The sequence below is a fragment of the Ictalurus furcatus genome, chromosome 16, assembly GCF_023375685.1.
Source record: "Ictalurus furcatus strain D&B chromosome 16, Billie_1.0, whole genome shotgun sequence".
Taxonomy (NCBI): domain Eukaryota; kingdom Metazoa; phylum Chordata; class Actinopteri; order Siluriformes; family Ictaluridae; genus Ictalurus; species Ictalurus furcatus.
The window spans coordinates 1246473-1274387 of NC_071270.1; the positions used below are offsets into that span (position 1 = coordinate 1246473).

The following is a 27915-nucleotide window of genomic DNA, read 5'->3' on the forward strand; positions in this document are numbered from 1 at the left end:
CGAGATATAAAACCCAGATATAAGAAGCACAGCATGACTGTGTAAAGGTCTAAAGCAAGCTAAACGTAGCGGGTAAAAAAAAAAAAAAAGAAAAACAAAGCTATGATATCAAAACACTAGCGGACTATAAAACATGACTCATCCTTTTCAGTTTCGCACAGAATCGTGTAAAACGACAAGCTTCACTGCGCACAGCAGGTAAGAACAGTCAGGTCGATTGTTATGGAAAACGAAGTGGGTCAAAACAAAGAGTCCATTCTATCCGGAGATGAGTGGGAGTGTTGTGAGCATCACGTGGGCGAGACAGCTGCATTTGCGGTACGTCATTCCATCTGCATCCGAGTACCAATTCCCTGCCAGGTAAAAAGACGTTTCTGCGTTTTGCGAATCCGCGTGTGTGGGGAATCTGTGTTTACCTGACCGTGGCTAATATGCTGGTGTGTGAGACGCACACGTGCTCTCTGCTCTCCGCGAGATGAATCAGTCATGCTAGATAAACAGGACCGAGACGAACGAGCCTTCCATATACCGGCTTTATCTTTATTGTTTGGCTCTTTCTTTTTGTTTTGTTTTTCCTCGCTCTTCTGTCCTTGTGCCGAGAGTAGACAGCGCTCAGTTCTGGCTTTGTGTTGTAATCAGATTTCTGCAGAACAGCTTGAGTGCCTCATCTTCTCTTGTTCCAGCACTTTCCAGCTACTTATTGAGAACGCCATTATCAGACATAGGAGGCTTAGAAAGCAGGCCGATGAAAATGTCAAAGATGCGGAACATCCGGCGCTGGAACATCTGACGATCTCGAAGCCCGGGGGCAGTTCGTGTTTGCTCAACGTCAGCGCTCGAACTGTAATGCATTTTTAAGGAAGACGGCGGGTTCGTACACCGTCTCGAGTGTCTCGGCTGCCGACCTTTCATGAATTTTGCGTAAGCGTTTTTATCATCGGAGTAGGCTGGTAGGAGTTCACTCAAAAATACGCCAACACAGCTTCTTTCATCCGTCGGTAGCCAATCGACATATGGATCTAGAACAATTGAGAGTTTCTGAGGTGTTTTGAACTCTCCGATATGAACGGACAGCCAAGGAAGCCCCGCCCCCTTCCCCCAGTGACGAATGGTTCGAGTTCGTTAATGTGAAATTGAATCAAATTTAAAGAGAATCTTTTTTCAATGCTGTACATAGCATTTTTTTCCCCGTTAGAACAGGAAGCAAGAACATTCCTAGTGTCCATGTCTAGCCTACGAGCTACGATTACGCTAACAAATTTATGACACAATGTCAGAAAAAATATCGGTCCTTCCTGTTGTCGATAAATACCAGTGGTGGCGTTTTACAATGCGAGCACGTCGTCATGTCGCCGGGAATTGAGCTATCAGTCCTAATGTGGAGTGAGCCAGGGTCCCTACAAGTACCCAACCTCGTGTACACCATATACTGGTTCATGACCTAGGGTGCCAGATTGAGACTCAAATTAAGCAGACGCGTTTGTTGCAGCTTTTGTTCCCCCAAGCACCCGGTGCTTACGGTAAAACTCCAGCTTCTACATTTTAGAAGATATTATATTGAAAACATACGCCGTCCTTAACCGACTTTCCTTCTCGGTCTTGTCTAAATGGCTTCTCTCATGCTTCCGTGTCGTGAAGGCGCCAACCCGTGCCAGAGTCTCCCATCTGAAACCGACACTGTCAGCTCGTTGTCCGTTTCCCCGACCCAATCCGAGACCAGTTTTGAAGTTCACACTGGAACATTTATGTCTAAGACGTGATTCAGAACAGCAGGAGAGGGCGCTCTCTAGTGAGGGATCGCCCGCAGACTGACTCATCTCTCTAATTGGCTATGATCGGCTGCCTGCCATCACTAACCTTTCCTTCAGATCTGAATAAATTCCTCATCCGCTCCTATTAAAATCTCACCCTAGAGACTACTGGGGGGGAAATCAAGCTTCTCTGTCCGTTTTGGAAAGACGTTTTAATTAGCGGCTAAGCAACACTTGGCTCAATAAATAAGCGTGCATTTGTTGTTGAGGAATGGCGATCAATGTTAAAACTATAAAGCGGGGGAGCTGTAAAAGGGCAGCGGTGGTCGGATGGAGGTTATTAATTGGGGGCGTGATTTGTGGGGACGCTGGCGTCCAGGCGCTTTCAGAGTGAGTTATATGAGGGGGAGGTGTTCGAGCCGCTGGGACGGAGACGGACACGAACATGCTTTCTTCACAACAAAAATTTGTATTATTTTTTTTTTAAATGAAGCTGGTCAAACTCATCCGATTCTGTGAGAGTAGAGAGAGGATGACGGAGAGAGGTAAGCAAGAGCGACAGAATGACGACGAGAGAGCGAGAGAGAGAGACGGATAGGGAACAACAAAGCGAGAGAACAGTGAGTAACAGACTAGGACAGAGGAAGGGAGAGGGAGACATGAGAACAGGTTGTTCAGACGCAGCCATTCCAGGTGGGACGCAATTAGGAAAGCGCAAAGTGCGACGATTACGGAATGACTCACAAGAGGAAATGGTACCCTTTTTTCTCTTTCTCCGGCTTTCTCTGTGCGAATGAGTCAGAGTCGTCCTCGATTCAGTGCAGGAAATTCGTGTTTTGTTTGTTTTTTTAAGAGCCAGAGTGAGCTGTCGCGCTTTAGGAAAGGCACGCTTCCTGATTAATGAAAAGTTTAACATTTAGTCATGTCATCGGCATGAGAGTGTGAGAGAGCGAGTGCTTTTTCCTCTCGCCTTTCGGAATTCACGCTGTTTTGAAGTTTACCATGGAAACTGAAGGCGAGTCGGAGATGCCGAGTCCGAGGGCACTTATTCTGAAAATAAGAGCTCAGCAGTAAATATATATATATATATATTTTAAATCTCAAGTCTCCTTCTTGCTGGCACTTCTCACGGCAAAAACGTGTCTCTACCCTCGAACCTCAAGCTATTATGACTTTTACTGTCGTGCAGGTAAAATGCCAACACGCTCCCATTCACCACAGCGATCTGAAACGGTGCCAAGCCTTGTTTTTGCAGCATCAGGATCAAACCGTTTAACAGGGGGATGGGTGGAAATAAAGGATGGAAATAGCCCATAATTCAGCAAACTTGTGTAATTTAGCATGACAAGTAGCCAAACACATCCACTTAGAGTAATTGTCCTCATATGTGGCGTCTCGGCCTAGATTTCTGCGGCGAATCGAGGTAGCTCCGCAGGAATGTATCCTCAGGCTTCTTCCTTTCCCTTTCCTCCTCCCAGCAACGTCGTCTCCCCAGGGATCACGTATACACAACTAAGGAAGGGAACTTTCACAGATTAAGGGCTTTTTTTTATTTTATTTTTTTTTTTTTTTAAATCAACTCATTACTAAACATCCACCTTCTTTTGTTGCCGCCACACACAGATACACAGCCACGCAAAGCTTTTCCTCGTGTTCCTCGTGCCAAAGTAATCATTTTGTTCCCCGCAACTCGGCTGTGAATTTCACAGCACGGCGGTAGCGTTCAGCATAAACGTGTTATTTCTGCAGCGACGACGTCGAATGAGCTTTTCCCTCCCCCGAAGCTACACGGATAGGTCAAGCGAAGCTGTTCTCAAAAACATTGTGTCTTTGTGTACTTTTAATTGAAGTCAGGTTTATTATTCACCCCATCCCTCGGTTTAAATTTGATGTTTGAAAACGAAAATGCAGCTTGGCTGAAAGCGCCGAGGCTGGAACGCTTCACAATAAGCAAAATGGCCCTCTACATCATTTGTCATTAATTTGTAATGGCAAAAGAACTTTGTGTTGTGCCACTACATATCACCGATGGCATTGTAATGCATTTTGTCCATTAGAGTGAGTAATAAATCCAGTGTTTTTTTTATTCTGCCGTTTGCTTATTTCCACTGCCCCCCTTCATTCCCCTGAACATTATTCACCACTCATATTTCTTCAAACTGCTGGAAGTGCACAAAAATATGGACGCCGCTTGTTGGAGAACCCCAAAGTGCTTTTACATGGCAGCGATCTGGCTTCATTTACCGCTTAATGCGTCACCGTCTAGAACTCCAGCCAACAGGCTTATTGTCGGTGGAACGGGGACAGAAGGAGCGAACGAGAGGCTATTGAAGAAGGGGAATAATTGCGGTGATCAGACAGCCGTCCAGCCTCCAGCCAATCGACTCCAGAAAGAGCCGCAGGTCCAAAACGTGCAGGCCTTCTGCGGAAACGTTTGCGTTTCTCGCGCCGTTCAAGAACTGGCTCAGAGAGAATGCGCTAAAATCCAGGAGACAACTCACTAACTGCCTACGTGTGATAAAAGCGACGAACTAAACTTAAAACCGAAGCGAAACAAGACGGAACTTCAACAGGCGCGCGATTTGCTGTCGGGCTCGCACGTGGAGCAACACAGCCAATTAATTCCACCCACACTGGTCCGGGGGAGCGCTAGAGGCCCCCCGGGGGAGGAGGGGGGCGCCGGCGGAAGGCCGTAATGGAATGAAAATGCTCGTAATTGGAGCGAGTTGTTTAAAGTGCCAATCCCAATGCAGTGCAGCAGCCAGCTAGCCCAGACGCCATCGCCGCTTTAAAGTGGGACCCACTATGCATTATTACAGTAATGGCCCTCGAAGCATACGCCACTGACAGCAGGCAAACACATTTGGGTAGATGGAGAGGTGTGTGTGTGTGTGTGTGTGTGTGTGTGTGTGTGTGCGCTCTGTGTTTGCCAGAAAGGATGCCGCCTTGTGACAGAGGACGCCATTACGGTTTAACTTGACAAATTTCAGATTGCATCATGGGATGACTCAAGGTTTAGAAACCGAGTGATGGGGCAGCCGGTAAACAAAAGGGAGAACAGATCCTGGCTGACATCCCACACAAACACTGTTGGGTTTGTTTTGGGTTGTTGTTTTTTTTTTGTTGTTTTTTTAAACGGAAAGCCGCAAGTCATTCCCTTTTTCCTTGTGTAGAAGGATAAATGAAAGTCGTGGTCTGAGCTCGGAGATGGGAAGCGCGCTCAGACCTGTAGTGGTGTCACCATTGTGTCAGTGCAATTAAAGTGAATAGAGAACGTGTGAGCTGCTGGAGGAACAGTGACTTCTGTGCGCCTGATCTCTCACACAAACACACACACACTCTTCTGTGTGTGAGAAAGAAAGAAAGAAAGAAAGAAAGAGAGAGAGACAGGCACGCAGTGGACAGACCCCTACAGGGCCACGTCATGTCGCTGGCTCAGTCTGCTCAGACAGGCTGAGCGACCCGCTGTTTATCAGCGCCCACACACTTTCTCACTGACTTTTCTCCCATTACGCAGGAAGCCAGAGGCACTGTCGCTCGATGCTGATGCCTTGGGTACAGAAACCCTGTGTGTGTGTGTGTGTGTGTGTGTGTGTGTGAAGGGTGAGCTTTACGACAGAAATATCATATCACGATACTTGACACATTTCTACAACACACTATATTTACTATACATCACAGCATACTTATTTAGCATTAATTAATGTTTACGTCATTAATTAATGTTTACGTCAATGGAAGGTCCTCACAAGGATCGTAAGACAAGCATTTGTGTGTGTGTGTGCGCGCTTGTCTTTTTGTACCCTCTCTGACCCAAGAACAGGTTATGTGCACTCCCGCAGCAAGTGCACTTCCAGCACATAAAGAGGAAATCTATTTCCCCACTGAGACCGTGATGAGGCTACCAGTCACACTTCCAAAGCTGTGTTTTGGGAATATGGAATTATGTCTCCTGCTTGCTCTGCACGGGGAAAAGAAAAGAAAAAAAATGCAGGCGCATAAATCTAGATCCAAAATGATAAAAACATTTCGAATGAATCAATTCTGTCGGAAGTATTAAGCTCGCACAGAATAACTACTCTAACAGCACTACGCGGGAATTCCGCAGATTTGAAACGCCACCGTTTTCCAGCCACGTTCACCGAGGAGCCTGAACTGTTCTGCGTTTTTCTCTCTAGAGGACAGAACCTCGCTTCCGAGTGTGTCCTTATCTGAGCCCTTTTTCTTTGTCTAGTTGAAATAGAAGTGGAAAAACTGGTGATCGTATCACATGTAAAGCAATTACCGTTATCGGTTTATTATATATGTATATGAAAGGAAGTCAGCGCACGTCCGAGATAATAGTAACGGCTCAGATTTGGAAAAATTATTCGGATATTAGCATTCCAGTCGATCAGATGGTCTTCCCTAAGGTTGAACTCGGACGGTTGGCGTGAACGCTGTCGGATTTTCTTTACCGAGAAAGCCGTGCTTTAGTTGTGGACCCCATGCTGGTGTGAGTGCTGCTGGACTGAGCTTGGTTTATTGTGGAAAGGTGGAACTGATTGGGCAGCGGCCTGCTGTGTATGTCGGTGTGTCCACAGCGCGTTGATGGGGATTAGTAGCAGCGAGGTACTGGCTCGATTTTTCTCTCACAGCTTCACACCTAATTCTTCAAGTTTGAGCAAGGTTGCCAGGCAAGGCTGAAGGGCGTTACGCTTACCGGTGTCATTGTTCGTAACATGTGGACACCTGCTCATTCGTTCAGTTATTCAGTCAGCCAGTCATGCATCTGGCATCGTTGGTGGTGCTGCTGTTCGGACTGGTTTGAGTATTTCAGAAACTCTGGGATTTTCACACACGACAGTCTGGAGAGAAAACACACACACAAAAAAAAAAACCATTCGGCAAGTGGCAGGTCTTCCGGATGAACTGGTTCAAACTGACAGGAATGGAACGTTACTGTGTTTTGTTTGCAATTATTTGATACCCATGAGAGGGGAGTGTTTTTGTGAATTATTTGAACCGAAAGGTCGGAAGTTTAAACAATAACGAAAATGTTTCACAGCCTTCTTTGCTCATATTTACCAAGGGTGCCAATATTAGTGGAAGGAACTGTATATGTAATGAAGCCAGGAGCTAGCCATGTGAGACTCACTCTTCTCTGCTCGCTCTATTCTCCTGCCAGGCTCTCACCTATTTCATCAAGTACAAGAAAGAAGGAGAACTATTGGATTTTTATTAGAGCAGCGCAAGAAATCCTTCGCTTTCCCGCTAGGCTGGCGCGGTTGAGCGCAGGATTGCAGGAGATGGAGAGATGGAGAAAACCCGGAGGTGTCAGCACCAGGCTCGGTCATCCATCACTGTCGGCCAAACTAATTCATACGTGAGATCAGGTTTGAGGCCTGAGGTGACTCCAACCGCCAGTCATGATGTCAGACAGGAAGATCAACCACTAGCGAGCTGAGCGTTCACCCCGCCTTCAAAACAGACCCCCCCCCGGTAGCACTTTGGCACTATGTTTTGCTCCGAATGGTAATTCCACATGTTTTTACACAAGTTCGACGAGAAGCAACAAGGCTTCACGTCCTCCTTGGTGTCAACCTGTCATAAAAATGAAAAACATTTTAGACGCTGTATTCTAAACATGTCACAAGCGTTAATCAATCATTTCTCTCCAAAGGGATTACACTGTCCTGAGTGGTTGGACAGGCAGCAGTATTAGTGTTGGGTTTTTTTTTTCCTTCTTCTTCTTTTTTTTTTTGAAAGCCTTGCTGAGTTGTTCTACTATTGCTATCAGGGAGAAAGGGGTTGGAAGCCATTTGTCATGCTGATCCCGCTCTGCTCTCAGCGATAACGCGAATAAAAGTGTCAGCAGATAAACAGGAAGACTAGTCCTGAGAATTATAAACGTCAGATCCTTGTGTCAAAGCGGCAACGCTATAGGGCTTGGATTCAGAAAACCGTAAAGCGTTTCCTTTTCACACCTAAACGTTTGTGTTGAAGCCGAATTCCTTCGAACGTCTCCGAAATCCACGTCCTCGTCATACCAAAACAGCTTCCTAGGAAACCCACCGCTAAATAAATAAATAGCTGCAATCAGCATGTACTTCCTTTTTACCATCTTTATATCAGTGACATTGCTGTACTGGAGCTAAAATCAAATATGTATTCAAGGAACGGGGGGTTGGGGGGGGGGGGGGGTGCACGGAGCAGCGTGGTGCATCCCGAGTGAAAAATATCTTTATTCCAGCAAGCGTAGCCGAGTCAGGGAGGAAGCTGTGGACAGATTTATGAGCACCTGAGAGGGGAAAAAATGGCACGTGGACGTAAATATTGAATCCGTCTTCACAGTTACGGCCTGGATTTCCAGGGCAGGAGATGCGACCGGTCCAGAGAAGACTGTTGCGTATAAATAGAAAATTTAATTGCGTTCCTGATGGGGTCAGAAAAGAGAATCTAACACATCTTAAACAAGTTCAAATGAAATATGCAAGGAACGAGCATAACAGAGTGGTAAAATTGGATGACGGCGCTTGTGGGGAGTCGGATTGCGTTTGAGGTGTGGGTTTATCTGCCGTTCGAATTAAGAATTGAAAGGCACCCTAACCTTTAGGAAATGTATTTTCCCCATGTTTGACAGTAGTGTCACTGTAGTGCTGGGCAGTTAATTAAAAAAAAGTTCTATTGCATCAGAAAATATAACAGCCAATCATGTTCTAATATGCAAATAGAGGTCATGCGACAGGGGAAGTGAGTGGTCATATGTAGTACTGGGGGAATTTCTAATTTGCATATTCATAGCACTTTGATCAAAGTAAAAGTGTTGTAGCTTCTCAGCCATTCTGGAAGTTCCACATCAAGTAGTTCATTATGGAATGGAATTACAGTCATGAGCAAGGGATTAGGGATGAAACGGTTACCGGTTTCACGATAAAATTCCCCGACGGTTAGTACCACAGTTAATTATCATTATACGTTACATTTACATTTAATTATCATTAAAACCGTGCACGATTATCGGCATACTGGGTAAGAGCTGCTGTTATGTGGCGTCGATAGACGTATTTTCTTGTCTAGTTATCGCTGTGAAGCAATGCACTCCTTGTTCTGATCTTAATGTTTACGGTGTTTTATCATCACGCGTCCAGATCGCCGTCACCTGCCGGGACGAGAAAATGAGAACTGTATCGGACCGATGCACGATGCTAATTTTTAACAACGTCTGTATGTTTTTATTTGCCAGATCTCCGCAAATCCTTTGACCAGGAGCCTTTGGGGAAAGAGGTGTCTCTCGAACAGGAAGTGCTCCTCCAGTGCCGTCCACCCGAAGGAGTTCCTGCTGCAGAGGTGCGTCATGTTGACCTCATCCTGACTCGCTCCTGTAGCACAAACACGACGACAAAACAACACCGCAGCACTCTGCTGATGAAGTTTATATCAAATTAGAGACTCGCTTTTGTTAGCAGAACAAAAGGCAAGCCAAAGTCCATGCTAGCTGACGAGCAGATAACTAAATCACTAAGCCTAAATGTCAGACATTGTTTAGAAACATTTGCCTCAGTGGCCACCTGTTAATCTGTATTTAGCTGCACGGGACATATTGATCCGGACATCGATTGTACCTGCAGTGGACTGTCAGATGAACTTGGCCTAACTATACCAGAAAGTTCCAGCTAAATAGGATTAATACACAGGTTCTTTTTTTTTTTTTTTTTTTTGCTGCAAAGCTTTCTGGTTTCTTTGAAAAGAAAAGAAAAGCTATTAAAAGGAAGGCATGCATCTTTACAATGACAAAAAAAAAGAAAATACGACTTAAAACCCCGAAGCGCAATGACAGTAGGCCACGTCGCACGCCTCGAGTACAAATTTATGGAAAATCCATGAGCCGAGCGTCCTGCAGGCAGGCTTAACCAACCAAACGGACAGATTTGAGAGGAAGGTTTACCGTTCCGTCCTTAGGCTCGGTTGTTTTCTTTTTTCTTCGCTAGCCTCATAATCACTTAACACGTGTCACCATTAACTTTATCGTATCTACCGTACGGCGCGCCGTCCCTTAACACGGGAATGCTAAATAGGAGTGGGAGTGTGTTCAAAATAACGCCAGAAAGAAGGCGGCATGACATTAGGGTTCATTATGTATGCTTACTTTTAAAAGGTCCCTAACAGAAAAGGCTTTTATAAAAAAAAAAAAAAAAAAAAAAAAAAAAGCTGGCTCAAGGCGGAATTTCTGCAGCGGTTTAAATGGATGGCTCGGTGCAGATAAGAAGCTCTTTCAAGCCCTTTCACACCTTTTGAAACGTAGCACCGAAGTCTATTTTCGACAGACTTCAAATGCTTGTGCGGAATGGCCGCTTGCTGTTTGTCTACCCCGCCGCTTCAGGAGTCGAACATTAGCATTAATATAACGTTAACAAACCTGCACGAGTGAATTATCCCCAATTATTGAGTTTAATCTTTATCGATTATATACTGATGAGACATTTTCACAGTGCTCGGTTTACTACCAAGCGATCATTTGCCTCGCACCTCTGGAGTCGAGGGTTCGAATCCCGCCTCCGCCGTGTCTGCCTGTTCTCCACGGGGTTTCTACTGTTGTACAAGACGAAATAAGGCTTTCTGACCAATCAGATTTGAGAATGAAACGGAAGCTAGGTTTGCGTCTGCCGTGTTAACGCCGTCTACGACCGTTTGAACGTTCCGATCGGTCGCTCGGAACCCTGACTGCTGAACCGCTTCGCGTCCTTTTTTGGTCGTTCATTGAACATTTAATAACACCTTATTACTCTCAGCCTGAAATGACCCTGAATATAATCCGTGCAATAGAAACGGCATTTTAAAAATGATAATCCATGTTCGTTAGAGAAACGGCGCCAAGGCCATAAGGCTTTATGTGTTCGATAGTTAATAAATTAACCGTGCGCTTGGCCGAATGTCAGTACTGAGCGTTTTCAGGAATCATATTTATATTACTGAGAGATGATGTTCAGGTCATTTTGACCTGAGAGTAATGAGGTGTGTGGGTTTTTTTTTGTTGTTGTTGTTTTAGATTTTTGTGACATTCAGTCTTTTATTTACACTCCCACGGCGCGCACACACGCACGCACGCACGCACGCACACACGCACACACACACACACACACACACCATCAGCAGGATTGCTGAACATGCCCATTTCCATTAGTATTGTTTAGATTGCTAATTGAAATCAGAGGTGGAAAGCGCTTAAATAATTACACGTAGTTCCAACATAAGATTTGTACTTTACCGGGAATAATTAAAAGTAATAACTTTGTACTTCTACTTGATTACATTTGCATGGAAAAAAGTTTCACTTGTACATTTAAACCGTCCAGGTACACTTTACAAAGCTCATCACCGAGCAGCCATAACATTAAAACCACTGACAGGTGACGTGAAGGTCAAGGTCTCCTGTCAAGGCGTGGGGTTTATTTATTAGGCAGTGAGCAGTCAGTTCTTGGAGTTGACGTGTTGGAAGCAGGATAAATGGGCAAGTGTAAGGATCGGAGAGACTTTGACAAGGGCCGGATTGTGATGGCTAGACGACTGGGTCAGTGAGTCTCCAAAACAGCTGGTGTTGTGTGGTGTTCCCGGTATGCAGATGTTAGTACCTACCAAAAGTGGTCCAAGGAAGGAGAACCGGTGAACCAGAGACAGGGTCAGTGCTTGGTGAACCTTCAACTTTCCAGCTCAGTCAGAGGGTTTTGTGGTTTCTCAGGCAACCAACAGGACCAGCTACCGACTTGTTTTGTGGGCATTCCACGACATTAAATGTAACTATAAACGGATAGAAAGTGCAACTTTTTTTTGTCGTTCTTTAATAAATAAACCCTGAGATGTGCCGTTATTGGATAATCAACTTTGGGTTGTAAGAGTAACTCCACCACACCACTTCACCATCGATCCTTTCCTGTAACAGCACGGCCCCCGAAAGTGTTGAGAAACTTTTTTTATACAAATTGAGCAATGCAAATTGTTATTAATTTTTTTAAACAGTTAATAAAACGATTTCCTTTCCTCCTGCTTTTAAACCCTTTGCTTAGATTTAAAATTGGACAGATTTTAGCTTCCAGTTCAGTGTCATTTTGACTTCCACCTTTACCCAAGTAACATTCAGGGGTTTTTTTTTTCTTTTCTCCTTTTAACCAGTGATCAAAATGCACGTAATATCTGTTGGGTATTTTGCAATAAAATATGTATTTGAGGTAGAACGTGAGGGCTTAAACTCGGGGAAAACTGCTTTCGGGGTAAAATCCGAGAGATGTCAGATGCCGATTTGAAAGCAGAGAGCACCGATTTGCTGTTGCTCTGAAAAGGGGCTTCGGCTGACCTGGAAATGGGCAGTTAAGTGACTGGAACTGCGGTGCCTCCATCGCCGACGGACGTGCTGACAGTACTAAGCGGGCCGTAATCAGCGGGGCGCTGCTCACCTCTGATTTTAGAAAATGGAGAGTGCTTTCTTGTTTAAAAAAAAAAAGAAGAAGAAAAACTGATGTTTATGCTGGAGGAACACCTAAGGCAAAACTGATTTAACATTTCAGATACTGAAAAATGCTTTAGATGTATCAGGAAATTAAAAAAAAAAAAAAACCCCAGGTGTTTATAGATGTATAGCTGCAAAGAGGTTATAACAAGATGAATAGAATTAAATTCTAGCCAGCAACATTTTGTTGTTCTATACACTTGATTGATGTCTCTCGCTCTCGCTCTCTCTCTTCATCATGGCGGTTCTTGCAGCGAGGGCGCATCGAGCCAGAATGGCCGTAATGAGAAGTCTAGCAAGCCAGGAATGAAATTACACAGATCATGCAATGCAATAAGGACTCGTTGTGTGTTCAGCAGTGTAAACAGCTCACCTCGGGGCTGTGAGCGAAAACACAAGTCCTTCCCCCTTCACTCTCTTTCCCCACACACACACACACAACAGCGGAATCCTCTCTGCAATGACATCTAGCACATTTTGCTTCTTTCTCTCTCTCTCTCTCTCTCTCTCTCTCTCTCGTTCATCCTGCTAAGCAATTACATCTGGCGTAAGTGACAACAAGCTCGGAGTAAGCATTAAAAAACAAGACAATTTGATTTACTCCCCTCGCTGTTCTTTAATGAGATTGGCAGAAACGTTAGCGTAGACCCTGAGAGGTCGTCAGCAGCTCAGGAAGCTGATCTGGAAGTTTGGGGTTTTTTTTAGCAGGGAGTAAAAGGGGATTGGTTCATAGGCTGGTGATGGCATTGACACTGTGCATCTGCTGCCCTGTTGGCATGACCGAGTGCCAGGATCTGGCTGGGAGACGTAGCGAGAGGCAGAAAGTGCACGGAATCGGACAGAGCCGGGGTTAGCACCGCCTGCCAGGCCTGTCGGCTCACATCAGCTCCTCGGGACACTGAAGGATCTTCAGCGTGAATAAACCGAAGGTGTGTTTTTTGGCGGCACGCGGTGGCCTTTGTCGTTCTGCCAGATTAGTTCCCAGCTCACCTCACCTCTAGGTGAAAAAATAAATCCGGGCCTAGTGGTTACTCAAACGCACGCTCAAAAAGTCACCGGATGACATCATGGACTAATTTGCATATGCATCGAATTGTCATTATCATCCGCAGGACAAAACATGTTACGTGAAGCAGTGTCAGAAGACACTGAATTCAATAGAGTTTTAGTAGAATAGAAAATAATATTGGAATAAAACATCCATGACAAGGTCATGCTGTTCTAGGAAAATAATCAGTGACAGGGTGGGGTGATGTGGACTGCTCTCCCATGGAGGAAAATCTTATCATTTGCCTTACAGTCTACTGTCAGAGCTGCTGTTATAGAAAATTCAACAACCTCTAACCAATCAAATTTGAAAATCGACAGTGATTGGTTGTTGGAGACAGTGGTGATCAGTGATTGGTCATTGGAGACAATGACGATCAGTGATTGGTCTTTGGAAAAACCTCTAACCAACCAAATTTGAAAATCAACAGTGATTGATCATTGGAGACAATGGTGATCAGTGATTTCTTGTTGGAGACAGTGGTGATCAGTGATTTCTTGTTGGAGACAGTGGTGATCAGTGATTGATCATTGGAGACAATGGTGATCAGTGATTGATCATTGGAGACAATGGTGATCAGTGATTTCTTGTTGGAGACAGTGGTGATCAGTGATTTCTTGTTGGAGACAGTGGTGATCAGTGATTGATCATTGGAGACAATGGTGATCAGTGATTTCTTGTTGGAGACAATGGTGATCAGTGATTTCTTGTTGGAGACAATGGTGATCAGTGATTGATCATTGGAGACAATGGTGATCAGTGATTTCTTGTTGGAGACAATGGTGATCAGTGATTTCTTGTTGGAGACAATGGTGATCAGTGATTTCTTGTTGGAGACAATGGTGATCAGTGATTGATCATTGGAGACAATGGTGATCAGTGATTTCTTGTTGGAGACAATGGTGATCAGTGATTTCTTGTTGGAGACAATGGTGATCAGTGATTGATCATTGGAGACAATGGTGATCAGTGATTTCTTGTTGGAGACAATGGTGATCAGTGATTTCTTGTTGGAGACAGTGGTGATCAGTGATTGATCATTGGAGACAATGGTGATCAGTGATTTCTTGTTGGGAGCAGTAGTGATCAGTGATTGGTCTTTGGATACAATGGTCATTGATTGGTCTTTAGAAATAATGGTGATTAGTGATTGGCTGTTGGGAACAGTGGTAATCAATGAATGGTGGTTGGGAAGAATAGTCACCAGTGATTGGTCATTGGAAACAATAGTGAATAGTGATTTTGAACTGATGATTAGTGCCGATTGAACCTGAGGAGAGTTGGAGAGCCATATCGGGTGCAGGACGTTCACTAACCTGTGCTCAAAAAAGACACTCGACTTGTAACTAAGCTCTTTTTTTTTTTTTTTTAAAGAAATTTGATAAAAGGTGTCTAAAAAGTCACCAAATCCAAGTTGGCTAAACTGCTCCCGATTCTTGTCTTCTGGCTGTCTCTTCTTCCTCAGCTTCTGCTTTCTTGCTTGTATGTATTTCTACAGTCGCAGGCATCTTAAGTTTCACAAAATCTCCCAGAGAGAAAACAGATGGCTTGCGGCTACGGCTGCGTATGCGTTTACAAAAAAAAAAAAAAACAAGAAAATCTGCAATTATTATTCCTCCAAAAAGGAAAAGCAAAGATATCTCCCAACTGCAGACAGGAACCTGAAAGAGAGAGACGAAACACGCTGCAACACCAAAGCTACGGCTCACGTTTGATCCCCGGCATAACTCTTGCTGTGCACAGGGAAGGAAAAACAATCTGATTAAGCAGGGATTATAGTCTAATGCAATCGTCCATCCTACTCGTGTTGCTCATACATCACGTCCTTTTATATGATTTAACTATCAGCCGTTTGGATCAGGTGTACAAATCCCCAATCAAATCAGACTACAGTGAAGTATAGCAGATAGCTTTGTTTTCTGTCCGCTTCTTGTGTACTGTATTACACACGCAAAAAAAGGGGAGCTTATCAAGATTTTATCACGAATCAATTTGTGAAAATGGAGTACGATCGCCGGGACGTGTCCCTTTTTTTTTTCTTTGCCGTTATGACTGTACCGTGTTAGGATTGTACTGTCCACGCACAAGCGATTAGGATTATGCAATGATGGAGGTAACATCGGTCAAATGTAATCAAAAAAACCCGTAGAGCGACGCATTATGCTAATGGCCTTCTGAAGCAAGCCAGGCATTGTTCGGGCTGGCGAATGTCACCTGTAAATGTAGCGTACCACCGCTTCCTATGCAAATGCACACCGTGTTGTTTGCCTCGGAAATGAGGCTTACGGAATGCACCGTTTTGTAACCCGAATGCACGAACAATCAGATAATTCATTTCCCCATCACTCAGGAGGCACATAAACATCCAGGCCAATTGGACTCGCAGAATCCATTCACTCGGAAACTTATAAACTCCCTTCCAGGAAGCGCTTTGTCTGTCTGCGCTTCTGTCTTGACAGACGAATCCCTAGGCAGAGAGATGCATTTCAGCCTGCCCTTTGCCGGCCCAAGCTGGTGGAACCATCTTCATCTGATAGTACCAGCACTTCCAAACCCGTACAAGGAAAACAAGCTGCAGACATTTATCTTGGCCCTTTCTCCTGCCCGTTAAGAATGTGCATGACACACTGCGACTGTGGCTTTTTTTCCCACTGCAAAATAGCACAGCAGTTGGGTCATTCATATGAATCATGCGCTGTGAATATACTAGAGCCGTTCATTCAGATTCACGGCCTCTCTGGAGTTTTCTTTGCATGGGTTTCCATTCCCCTTGCATTCTTAAATGGGTCTAATGAAGTGTGAGAGAAAAGATTTGGGATTTTAACATTAAACGGGAACATTATTGTTATTTGTTTGTTTTTTTTTCCCGCTCCCAGCTTGTAGTTTTGCTTTCACGAGCGCCCGTCAGTTCATTTGAAGAGATGAATTTCAGCTGGAGGGGGGGTCAAGGATATGAGGATTTGTCAACCCTTTGAAAAGCCTCGCTATTCATTTCCTCCCATGAACTCTTTTATGTGCACTCGATCACAAGCAAGCGAAAGCTTTTTTTTTTTTTGCCTTTTCTTTAACCTCCTTTCACAGCCTCCTTTTGCAAGAGCAGCGTCTTGGCAAGCCCATAAAATGGTCTTAAGACTGCTCTGTGAAAGAAGGCTGTATTTCTGTTTCTCTCTTCCTTTTCTCATGGCTCTTAGAAACACTTGTCAGAGTGCTTAGATAAAGACAGGGTTCAAAGGTGATGGCATGCCGATGCGCTTGGTGAGCCCGTCGCCATGGCAGCGGACTTTTTCATTCAGGCAGTTGCCGGGCAGGCTGGGGTCCTGCCGGGCGCTGGTGGGGAGAAAGTTATTGGCGTACCCTGGGGTAGAGGCCTACGCTGCCTCTGAAAAACACTGACCCATTTTACACAGCCTGGGAGACGGCTGGAGGAACGTCCAAACCCTCGCTGTACGCAGCAGGAGTGCAATACCCTCTGCCAACTTAGAAGCACCAACGTGCACTCAGAAATCCAGATTGTCTCCCTGTTAAGACTCGACGAATGCACCGAATACAATGGAAGCGTTCGCTGGATTGACAGCAACACAGAATTCATTTAACATTTATAGCTTTCACTTTATATACTCTTGACTACGGGGTATTAATTGAGCCATTTTTAGCTTAGAAACTTAACACTTTTACTTAAACAGGCCTAATACCTAGCCAAAAGTAAGCTAGCTTGCTAGGGAACGTCTCTGCTGGTTTATACAATATAATACTTAGCTTAAGGTTCGCTAGCTTGCTAGGGAACCTGTACAGATTATAGTATAATATAATTGACCTAAAGATAGCTAGCTTGCTCGGGAACATGTACACAATATACAGTAGTAGCTATTCTAAAGTTAGCTAGCTTACTAGCGAGCATATCTATTGGTTTGTACAATATAAGACTTAGCCTAATGTTAGCTAGCTTCCTAGGGTACGTGTACACAATCGAATAGTTAGCCTGATGTTGGCTTTTTTTGACCTCATGTTTATCTACCACATGCTTTGATATTTTTGTCATCCCTGTTACAGACACACGTGTTGCTATATACTATAGTTTTAATTAGAACTGTGTGAACGTTTTCACATATATGAGTATTTTTACTCCCTCTTTTCACTGGGATTGATTCAAAAAAAAAAAAAAAATTCCTTCTTTTCAATCTTATATTTGTCATTCATATGACCATCCTGAAGCACATCCTAATTTTGCTGGGTGATCACATGTCAATTAAGAACAATTTGACATCGCACGATGTCCGCAGTCTTCAATCAAACCTCATAAATCATCCAAAATAGAACATTCTAGAAGAGAGAGAGAAACTTACTTGTGTTTTAACAGTCAGAATCCTAGCTGAGAGACGATGTAACTTCCTGGAAGTGATGTCACTGGAATGTACCATTATTTCCACAAGGGTTTTTTGGTGAGGGTAACAGGGCTGACATCAATTTGCCTTCAATTTGCAAATTAAAAGTCCTTCAATTTGCAAATTAAAAGTCCTGCTGAAAACGAACAACCATAGCAAATGGCAGGCCAAAACCCCTTATCCTAAACAGCATAAATGCAATTTTAATTAATTAAAATAATATTTAATTGACTTTAATTGAATGTAATGTTGATGAAAGAATACGTAGTATTATTATATTTTTAAATCGCAAATTTATTTGTTATAGTAATTCTATGTCTGATTATTTCTTAGGGGCGCTTTAGTAGGCGTAAAGTTTTGCCTAATGGCCCAATATTAAAGCGAGCCTAATGTTAGCCAGAGCTTCATTTTAATGAAATGATGTAATGCTTAGCCTAACATTAGCTAGTGTGCTAGCAAACCCGGGGAGCTAATAAAGTCACAAGTTCTGTTCTTTTAGAGGTGCTGTACTATTTGCTTTAGATATTTAGATACTTTGGATTCATTTGTATTGAACAAATATTGAACAAATACTGAATATTATGTAAAACGCTAACCGTCCTGTTTATTAGAAACACCTGTGCTCCTTCACATAGATGCAGTTTTCCAATGAGCAGCACCATGCTTCAAATCGCGCAGCTAATCAAGAGCTTGTTCATGTTCACAGGATGGGTAGGGGGAAAATGTCATCTGTGCATTTGAGCAAGAAACAGAGTGAGCGTCGGGTCTGTCTGATGAGAGAGGTCAGGGGAGAAGACAAGCTGGTTTGAGCTGACAGGAAGTGCATAGTAACTCAAAGAACCACAGAATGTACAACGCATCACAACAGCAAAAGACCACATGAGGGTCCACTCCTGTCAGCCAAGAACTGGAATCTGAGGCTGTAATGGGCACAGATTCATCCAAACTGGGGAACTTTAATTTTAACATTAACATATCAATATCCTAATGATATATTAAGGATACGTGCTGAATAAGACTATGTTAGAAAACTATGTGTAATTAACCTTCAACAATTTTTAAAGGAATGACAGTGAATGAATGAGGACCATGTTGGCAAAGTGCGTTTATACAGTAGTTGTAGTGTTTGATGGTAAATTATTAGTGTGTTTTTATATATCTATATATAGCAAAATATATGATAGCAAAATATATGATAGCTAGCAATATATATATATATATATATATTGCTAGCTATCATCCAGCGTGAGCGAGCGAGTGAGGAAGGTATTGCGCTTCAGCCTTATTATAATGAAATAGACAACAGTGTGCTTAATGTTATTTAATGCCGTTGTTCACTTAGAACTCTTTAGCGCTCGTTTATCTTGTTATCTTCCGTTTTGTTTGGTCGAGGTTCGTTGCAGTGCAAGTCCGCAGGGAATCCTTTTTTTTTTTTTTTTTTTTTGCTGAATTAGTGCGTTCATCGTAAAAAGATTTGCAGTATTAATGAGGCTGCAACTAACCCCCTCCTTTTCCACGAGACCTGCACACTGCTGAATCAGTCGAGGGTTCATCGTTTGTAAACGACTCGAGTTGTGTCGGAGAATTCCCCGCGCTCGCTCTGCAGTTCACCGAGCGTTTCGATCCTGTGTGGTGTATACACTGTACTGTACTGTGAGTGGGAGTTGTTCTTGGCCCGGGCTAGGCTTAAATAAGGCATGAAGAAGGTGCAAAGGGGTGCACTTTAGAAGTGTGAGCAGAATGTGTGAGTTCACTATGCAGGACCTGAAGGCATCACACACTGTTGTGACCAAAATACATCTCAATAGGCAGATGGCCCAGGCGCTATTTCCGAGATATGAGTATTGAGTATGAGGGAGCTGTTTGAGTTCAACATGGAACTACCAAACTGTTTTACGGTAGCGCAGAAACCTTGGTGAAAATCAAGCTGCACCGCGCGGTATCGTTTGCGTATTTTTTTGTGTAAATAATCAGACGCGGTGTATTATTTAAGACCCAAGGCCACTGCAGTTTAAATCGAACATCAGAATGAGGGGAAAAAATGTGATCTCGGTGACCGTGGCCTGGATGTTGGTGCCAGACGGTCTGGTTCGAGTATTTCAGAAACTGCTGATCTCCTGGGATTCTCGCACACAACGGTCTCGCACAGAATAGTGCGCGAGGGGGGAAAAAACTCACATCCAGTGAGCAGGACTTCTGTGGGCTGAGAGAGGTCGGAGGAGAACGGGCAGACTTGTTTGAGCGGACAGGAATGCTATTGAAATTCAAATTCAGCCACTCTTTACAACCGTGGTGAGCAGAAAAGCATCTCAGAGCGCACAACACATCGAATGTTGAGGTAAATGTGCTATAAGAGCAGAACACCACATAAGGTTCCAGGATGACTGAATTATTTGAATATTTATCATGACTTACCACAGACTTCCTGTCCGCTCAAACCAGGTTGGCCATTCTTCTCTGATCTCTCTCGTTAACGAGGCTCACAGAACTCCTACTCACTGTATGTTTGGGGGGCGGGGTTCTCGGGAAAAAATGTATTTAATGTGACGTGTATATAATTAAAATAGATGCATATCCAAATTGTCGTTGTGTAAGCTCTGTAGTAAACTCCCTTAATCAGATCTTGGAGCGTTTCTTTAAAATGGATCATTTGTGCGAACGGTTAGTAGGTAAATAAAACAAACAGAAGGCAAGTGTGTATTAGAGATATACAGACGGAGGATTTCTCAGATGTGAGTCATGAATAAGGCAGAGATGGTCGAGCGTTCCGGTTCCTGTAAATGTTGCGGTTTGGGAGGAATTATCATTAAAAGCCTTCTCTAAACCCATCTCTCTCTTTTCCTGTGTGTAAAACCTCGGCAGTTTGATCAGTTTCTCTCAGCTTGGCAAGGTCACCGCTAACTCTTTCTGTGTCACGGCATAGATATCCATCGCACAAATGATACCGTGCGCTCCGGAACATTCTGCGGTATTAATATTTATGCACATTGATTTTGCTGCACATTTCCATATTTTTGCTCGTAACAGATATATGCCAGGCCTGTGCTACTCCACTTTGATTGAATCAAAACTCATAAACTTTTGTGTATCATTTTCTGACAATTTCGTACGCCTTCGTAGACGGAATGTAATTGTAAGCTATAAGAATAATAGACGGGAAAGGGGAGGGGGAAAAAAATAGACATTACAGAGAGAAGGAAAGAAAAGTTGGTTAGAGCAGTTGTGCTGATTCGGCAGAGATCGCAGCGCCGTCAGAACGCAGATCAGACTGCGAGTTTGCGGACTCGGTGAGCCGCACATTCACAACAATTGTTGTATAAGCAATCACAGGAAAGCAGAGCCATAACTATAGGCAACGGGATTCAAGAATGAATTGTAGTTTCGTGCAGTCCGTTATGGGAGAATGGTTTTGATTATCAATTTTCCTTTAATAACATTTGTTTTGACAGGTCTCAAGATAATGTGAGCCAAATTTGGTGAAGATTAGACAAAATTTGGAGGAGTAGCAAAGATGCCACTTAGATGGAAGCATTTGGGAATGTTATTATAACTTTTGACCAGTGAGTGGCGCTGTTGTGAAATTTGTTGCATAGCCTCAGGGTATGGTCCTGAAGATGCCTACCAATTTTTTTTTGTCAGTGCATAAGTCTTTGATAAAGCATCAGGTTCTGTTTACCAGCTACGTTGTAGGATTTGTGGGCCCGTTACGGACAAACGGTTTGGAGTGCTCAAAATTCTTTTGATAGTGATTATGATTTAAAATGCCTGAGATGTCCAAATTGGTGTTTCAGGGCTTTTTGTACCTGTCCCTTAGTCTTATAGACACCATGTGGACACCACATAAAAAAAATAGAAGAAATAAAGAAGAAAGAAGAAAAAAAAATACAAAAAGTTTCAATTTTATAGTTCACTTCCAGGATATTTTTCAAATTTATTTCTTTCTTTTTTGCTGATTCATCCAGTAAAATTTCCACCTCCAGAGTTTAATGTTGCGGAACGTCTATGAAACAAGTTACTAACTTTTTTTTATAATGGTCTAGTTTCTCCTTCTATCATCTTGTTTTTTGGAGTTTTTAAAAAAAAAAAAAAAAAAAATTTACTCCAGCTCCAGTTCCGAGAGGTGAAAAGGTTTTCTCAGCTAATTGCACGTTTCCCAGCGTTCTCCAACTCCAACACTGAGACGAATCCATGCTCTGAGACATTCTTACGAACTCATGTTTAGTGAAGTGGACGGGTATAGTGATGGCTCTCTGGCACACCGTAGTAGTAACAGGCATCACTACTCACCTGAGGAGAGTAGAATGAAAATAAATGGTGTAAAATCGAGCGAGAGGAAGGCGGGGCCGTCTCGGCACACCTCAGCAGTCCGCTCGACCTTCAGTGTTAATTAGGACATCTGTGCACGGGCTTTCCGGAGAGGCCTGGTGGGTGAGCCTCCGTCTCTCTCTGCCTCAGTCTAGAGAGTGAGCCTCTCACGCCTGGCTTTAACAACACTTATTAATCACCTCTCTCTCCCACTCGCGCTCTCACACTGTGTGTGTGTGTGTGAGAGAGAGAGAGAGAGTTTTCCACCCACTCTTCCTGTGTCCTGGCGTTTACGGAATAACTGTGGGTTTTGCATCTCTGCTTCTCTGACTGAGCACATATTTTCTCAAGCTTCCCCGAAAAAAAAAAGAAAAAGAACACAAAGCCATGAACACATTTATATGAGAGGTAGAAAGGAACAGTATATCCCATGAAATATTTATTCCGGTAGTTAGGATTTGTCGCATTCCGCTTTGTTTTAGCTCAGCTCACCTTCTCCCAACAGCACCCCCACCCACCCACCCCCGAAGCAAACAGGGTTGTTGTGAATTTCGCCCGGCTCGTACCGATAAGCCCCATCCACGTCTCGAGTGTGAATTATTCAGAAGGGAAGCCGAGCGGGCGAGACGACTGCGGCGTGCTTCCATTCATGTCATATGCACATCGCTCTCTGGCCCACAAATCCCAGCAATATGGAGGCGATTAAAGTGGGAGCAGATTGCCGCGATGTTTTCATTTCATTTCTTTGTTTTGGGCGCTTTCATCTGGAAAGCATCTCCGATCGCACCACCCCATTACACACAAAATCGCGAGCTAGTGAGAGTGCTGCTGTTTTTGATGTCGTTTTTTTCCGAGGCATAAGTCAAACCCTGGAGGAGACATTACTACGGTCTGCTTCGTGGCAGAAGGAGGGCGCGACTGACACCGAGACTCGACTCGGAGAAACGGAACGGGGGGTGGGGAGGGGGGTATTACCGAGAATTCAGACTGCCTTCCTGTTCGGATCAGTGTACAGATTATTTCAATGCTCCTGCCATTTAAAACAGTCGCCACACTTCATTAGATATTAATGTGAGCTCGCCTTCATCTGCATCATTAACTCAATCACACTGAGGCTTAATACATGCCACTCGTGAATGCACCAAATAATATATATATATATATATATATATATATATATATATATATATATATATATATATATATACACACACACACACAGACAGTATAGTAGGTTGTATTTTGATACAGAAGATACAGAAACACATAAGGGTCATGAGTACTAATTGTGTGCATTGAATTGCATCAAATCAACCCGTTATATTCTCTCTCTGGTTTACGAAGTATTACAGCACGGCTGAACGGCTGCTCCGATCTGATTGGTCAGGAGGTATGCGTTATTTTCGTATAACAGCCCATCTCAGAAAGTAGTTCCAGCCGGAACATGAACGACGGGTTAATATCAGTGCGCTCGTTCTAATATGTTATAGTTCCTATAGCTCATACACAGGGACTTGTACGGGCAGACGCTCAACATAATCTCACAGTGGACTAACGATAAATGGATCTACATACGTGTTGTTTAACGGATTATTTCTTCTAGTCATTGATAATGGTGAAGGTTTTTGGAAGGAGACTTTTATTTAACGTTGATGGAAGGAGTCCCGGCTCTCCGTCTCGGTCAAAGACGTGCGTTGTACACTAGGCGGATTGGCGTTTCCAAATTGCCTGTAGTGTGTGAATGGGTGTGTGAGTGTGTGCGATTGTGCCCTGCGATGGCTTGGCACACTGTCCAGGGTGTCCCACGCCTTGTGTCCTGAGTCTCCTGGGATAAGCTCCAGGCTCCACGTGACTCTGTGTAGGATAAGTGGTACAGAAACTGGACGGATGGATAATAATAATAATAAGAAGAAGAAGAATTGCATGAATAAGCAGGTGTGTTAAAGTGGTCGGTCAGTGTATAGTCCAATTCGTGTTTTCTTAGATGCTATGAAGCACTAAATGACAGCCCAATCATTGGATCACCCTACACACACACACACATAAACACACAAATACTCCAGCATTCGCAGGTGCTCAAAATTAAATTGATGTCTGCTTCGCTTGATGCAGTTAGGACAAAATAATTGGCTCCTAATGTTTCTCTCTATTTGTGTAATGACCATTTGTTTTAATTTCCTGCATGAATATTAGTGCCTGAGCAAGCAATAATCAAATGCCCGCTTTCTCCTCTGTCTCCTAACTTATCTAAATGAAGACGTCACACTCTTTAGCAGAAGACGGCGCTGCTCTGTCGTGCGCTGGTCTGGCTCTCGCCGTTTCCCGCCACTAATTTTCCTCTTTTGCGGCTTTTTTCTTTTTTTTTGTGGCAGGTGAACATTCTGCTTATTGACGTGTTGCAATTTCCTCTTTGTTAATGACAAGAAACGTGCCAATTACGGCTGTGGATGCTGAGCATTGGTCGTGTGGGAGGGAGGGACGGAGGGAGGGAGGGAGGGAGAGAGAGAGAGAATGGGGCCATGACAAAACAAGACGGAAAAGCGACACTTTTCCCCGTTCTCGGCCATGAGTACACGTGGGTGTGTTGCTATGTGACGCTTGTACGTGTTAGAGTTTCCACTTGCCATGATGTGGCTCCGCTACGTGTTTAAGAATGACTTCAGTTCCATCAAAAACACGCACTCACACTGAGAATAATTCAGCGATACACATACTCGTCACATGTTGGGATCTAGAGAGGCAGGAAAAAACAGTTAATGCTGTCAGGTTTGTACCGTCATACTACCCGAGGTCTACACGGGGTCATGGGGGAGCCTGGAACCTATCACCGGGGACCCTGGGTACATCGACCCGTCGCAGGGCACCATCGCACACACACACATTCCCATACTGTGGACAACTCGGAAATGCCTGCCAGCCTACAATGCATGTCTTCGGACTGGCCGACGAAACCAGAGTACCCCTAGTAAGCCCCTGAAGCACGTGGAGAGCATGCAAACACACAGGGCGGAGGCTGTATGTAAAGCCCCGGCCCCAGAGGTGCGAGGCAGACACTTGAATAAAACCCATGAGGACGTGCTGCTAATGTTGAGTATTTAACTCTAACAGCACGCGCTGTAGTGTTTTTTCATCCCCAACTTAGCGTATGGTTTAGGAAAGACTTGACAGTCTGGTAGTTCTTTTGTGCAGTTATAAATAGACTACAACTTAAAACACGTCGTCCTTTTGATTCCCAGACAGAGCATCAGTCCACTCCAGTGCGCCATTCCTTTTGTCTTTTTCATTGCCGTATTAAATTTTAAACGAGTTATCTCGCGTGTTGTTCATTCATTCGACGCTGGCGTTAAGCCTCGGAGCCTCTGAATGAACTCTGAAAAGAAACCGACTGTAAGCAACACAATATCTGCCCGGCATGCCGTCTCGCTGACTGGTAGACGCTGCCTCACGCCGGCGCCCATGGCCTTCGCGCTCTCGCCGTTTAAAACCATCGGCTTCGGGTCAGCGTCGACAGGTTGTGCTCGACTCCGCCGCTGCCCATGCGAAGGCGGAGGGAATTTTTTGCTTTCCGACTCGACGTCGGACTCGCAACTCCTCAGGGAGCTGTGGCAGAAATAACAGGATCAGCGAGCCAGCGGGGAATGCGTGCCCCAATCAGCAGCGGAGCATTACACAGCACGGAGATACACACACTCGCTTCCTCCAAATCCTGAAACGCACCTGCGTCCAAACACACATGCGTTTTCAATTATTTAGATCTGTTACGGTACGTTTTTGAGGGCTTCTCTTTAGAGGCGCACAAACAGATACACACACGCTTACACGCAATGGCATACCATTACATATAAACACATGCTCCAGCATGCTAGCAATCACGAACACACACACACACACACACACACACACACACACAAACACCGAACCACTTCCCGTCAGACTGGTTTGTGTTTGCCTGTTTGTTTTAGCAAACTGAGTGATGCATATAATCACTTCAGGCTGCTTCGTGCTCGGTGGATTTATACGTAATCCTCATCGATTTCACTCACAATCCGACTTCCTCTCGCTAACGCCGTTATGTTGTCTGCATCGTAGTTCTGTGACGTTAGGTTTAGATGTTACCTTAATGTATAGCGAAGCCATCTGAGTGCAGATGTATTCCGTTTTGTCTGCATCCTGGGACTAAAGCAGCGACTGACTGGAAACATCCATAGGCGTCTATTATGGAGTCAGCTCGGTCTGATTTATGGCCCATAAATAGATGTAGGTTCATCGTGTCGTGTTATGATCCGGGCCAGACCTATATCTCAGCCGAGGCAGTAAAATGATCACTTCACTTCATTTTTATTCATATAGTGCTTCTAACATTGTCAGAAAACAGGAAACCAGGCGTAGATTTAGGTCTGTAATGAACAAGCCAGAGGCCGCAGTGGTGAGGAAAAACGTCCGGAGACAGCGTGAGGAAGAAACCACAAAAAAGAGCCAAACTCAAAAGAAGAAGAAGAAGCACTTATTTGTCACGCATCCATTACAGCACACTGAAATTCTTCTTCCGCGTATCCCAGTTTGTTAAGAAGCTGTGGTCAGAGCACGTGATACAGCGCCAACTGGAGCAGAGAGTGGTAAGGGCCTTGCTCAAGGGCCCAACAGAGGCAGCTTGGTGGTGCTGGGGTCTGACCTTCCGATCAGTAACCCAAGGTTTTGGTGAGCCTGTGCCCGACTGTAGCCTCACGTGCGTGTTCTTCTGCTGTTGTAGCTCATCCACTTCATGCTTTTGACGCGTTGTCCGTTCTGAGACGCTTTTTTCAGCTCACCGTGGGTGTAAAGAGTGGTTCTCCGAATTACCATAGACTTCCCGTCAGCTCTAACACGTCTGGCCAGTCTCCACTGACCTCTCTCAAGAACAATCGTTTCCACCTGGATGTTGTTTTTTTTTTGTTTTGTTTTTCACAACCGTTCTGTGTAAAATCCCAGGATATTCAGCAAACTGAAAAAAGTTTCTGATATAATCGGACCGGAAGCACCTAATAGCCAACATGCCCGCTACTTAATGAGCTACAAAAATGACCACGAGAAAAAGAAAAAAAAACGTCGTTTTACAAATATTAACTTGATCTGATGACTTGAGAATGACGCATAGTCCTAAACTATTGTAGTTAGGTGTAATTAGTTTCTATTATAATAGGCACGGTGGACTAAACCCTCAGCCTTCCGGCTTGTCCTCACCGTGTGACAGTGTGCAGTGTGGAACAGGAAGAATGGTGCTCAGAAATGGATGAGCCTATAGGGGATGTTATCAATCCTAGCGTTAAGGGAGTACACCAGCATCTCAGAAGCAAGCGTCCAGTCAGCCTTGCCCGAGAGCACACACACGCCCGCACACACACATGCACGCAAGCCTATTAAATATTTATAAACAATAATGGGAAGCGATAAAATTGAAAATTGCACATTATATGCAAGAGTTTGCTCTTATCACAAGCTGATCCCTTTAATGACTTGGCGAGGCAGAATGGTATTTTTAGTGTCCTGCTAAATCAAACCGGGTCAGCAATGAATGTGTCTGCTCAGCTGTTGCTCACGCCGAGGGGCCGCGCCTTCTCAGCCAGCACTTTCCATCTGAAGTAGCGCGAATTCAGAACGCTGTAGAGTCGCCGCAGCCGGCCTCTCACTTTTATATCATGCTTTTAATCTTGCGTTACTTTCTCTAGTTTGTAGTGCTGAATGCTATTTCCAAAGCAGGGTTACGTGCATTATCACTTGTCCAGCCGGATTATATCTTAAGGAAATGAAACTGCATGCCTAAATCGTTTCATACCCGCCTCAAAAGCCACCGAGTGTCTCAATAATAACAACTGTAGATAAACGTGACATGCACAGTATAAATCCATGTAAAAAATATATATATTATCGTTTCATTTCCATCTGTCCATCCGTATTCCGTACTGCTTA

General features: G+C 44.1%; 1 protein-coding gene across 2 annotated transcripts in view; it reads left to right on the forward strand.

The window, feature by feature from the left end:
- unc5cb (unc-5 netrin receptor Cb) overlaps positions 1 to 27915 on the forward strand; it is a 147509-nt gene that overhangs the window by 83428 nt on the left and 36166 nt on the right. For both annotated transcript variants that reach the window (XM_053645280.1, XM_053645279.1), the window contains exon 4: positions 8977 to 9080. In XM_053645280.1, coding sequence (XP_053501255.1) covers positions 8977 to 9080 — 104 coding nt within the window. The remainder of the gene's footprint in view (positions 1 to 8976; positions 9081 to 27915) is intronic.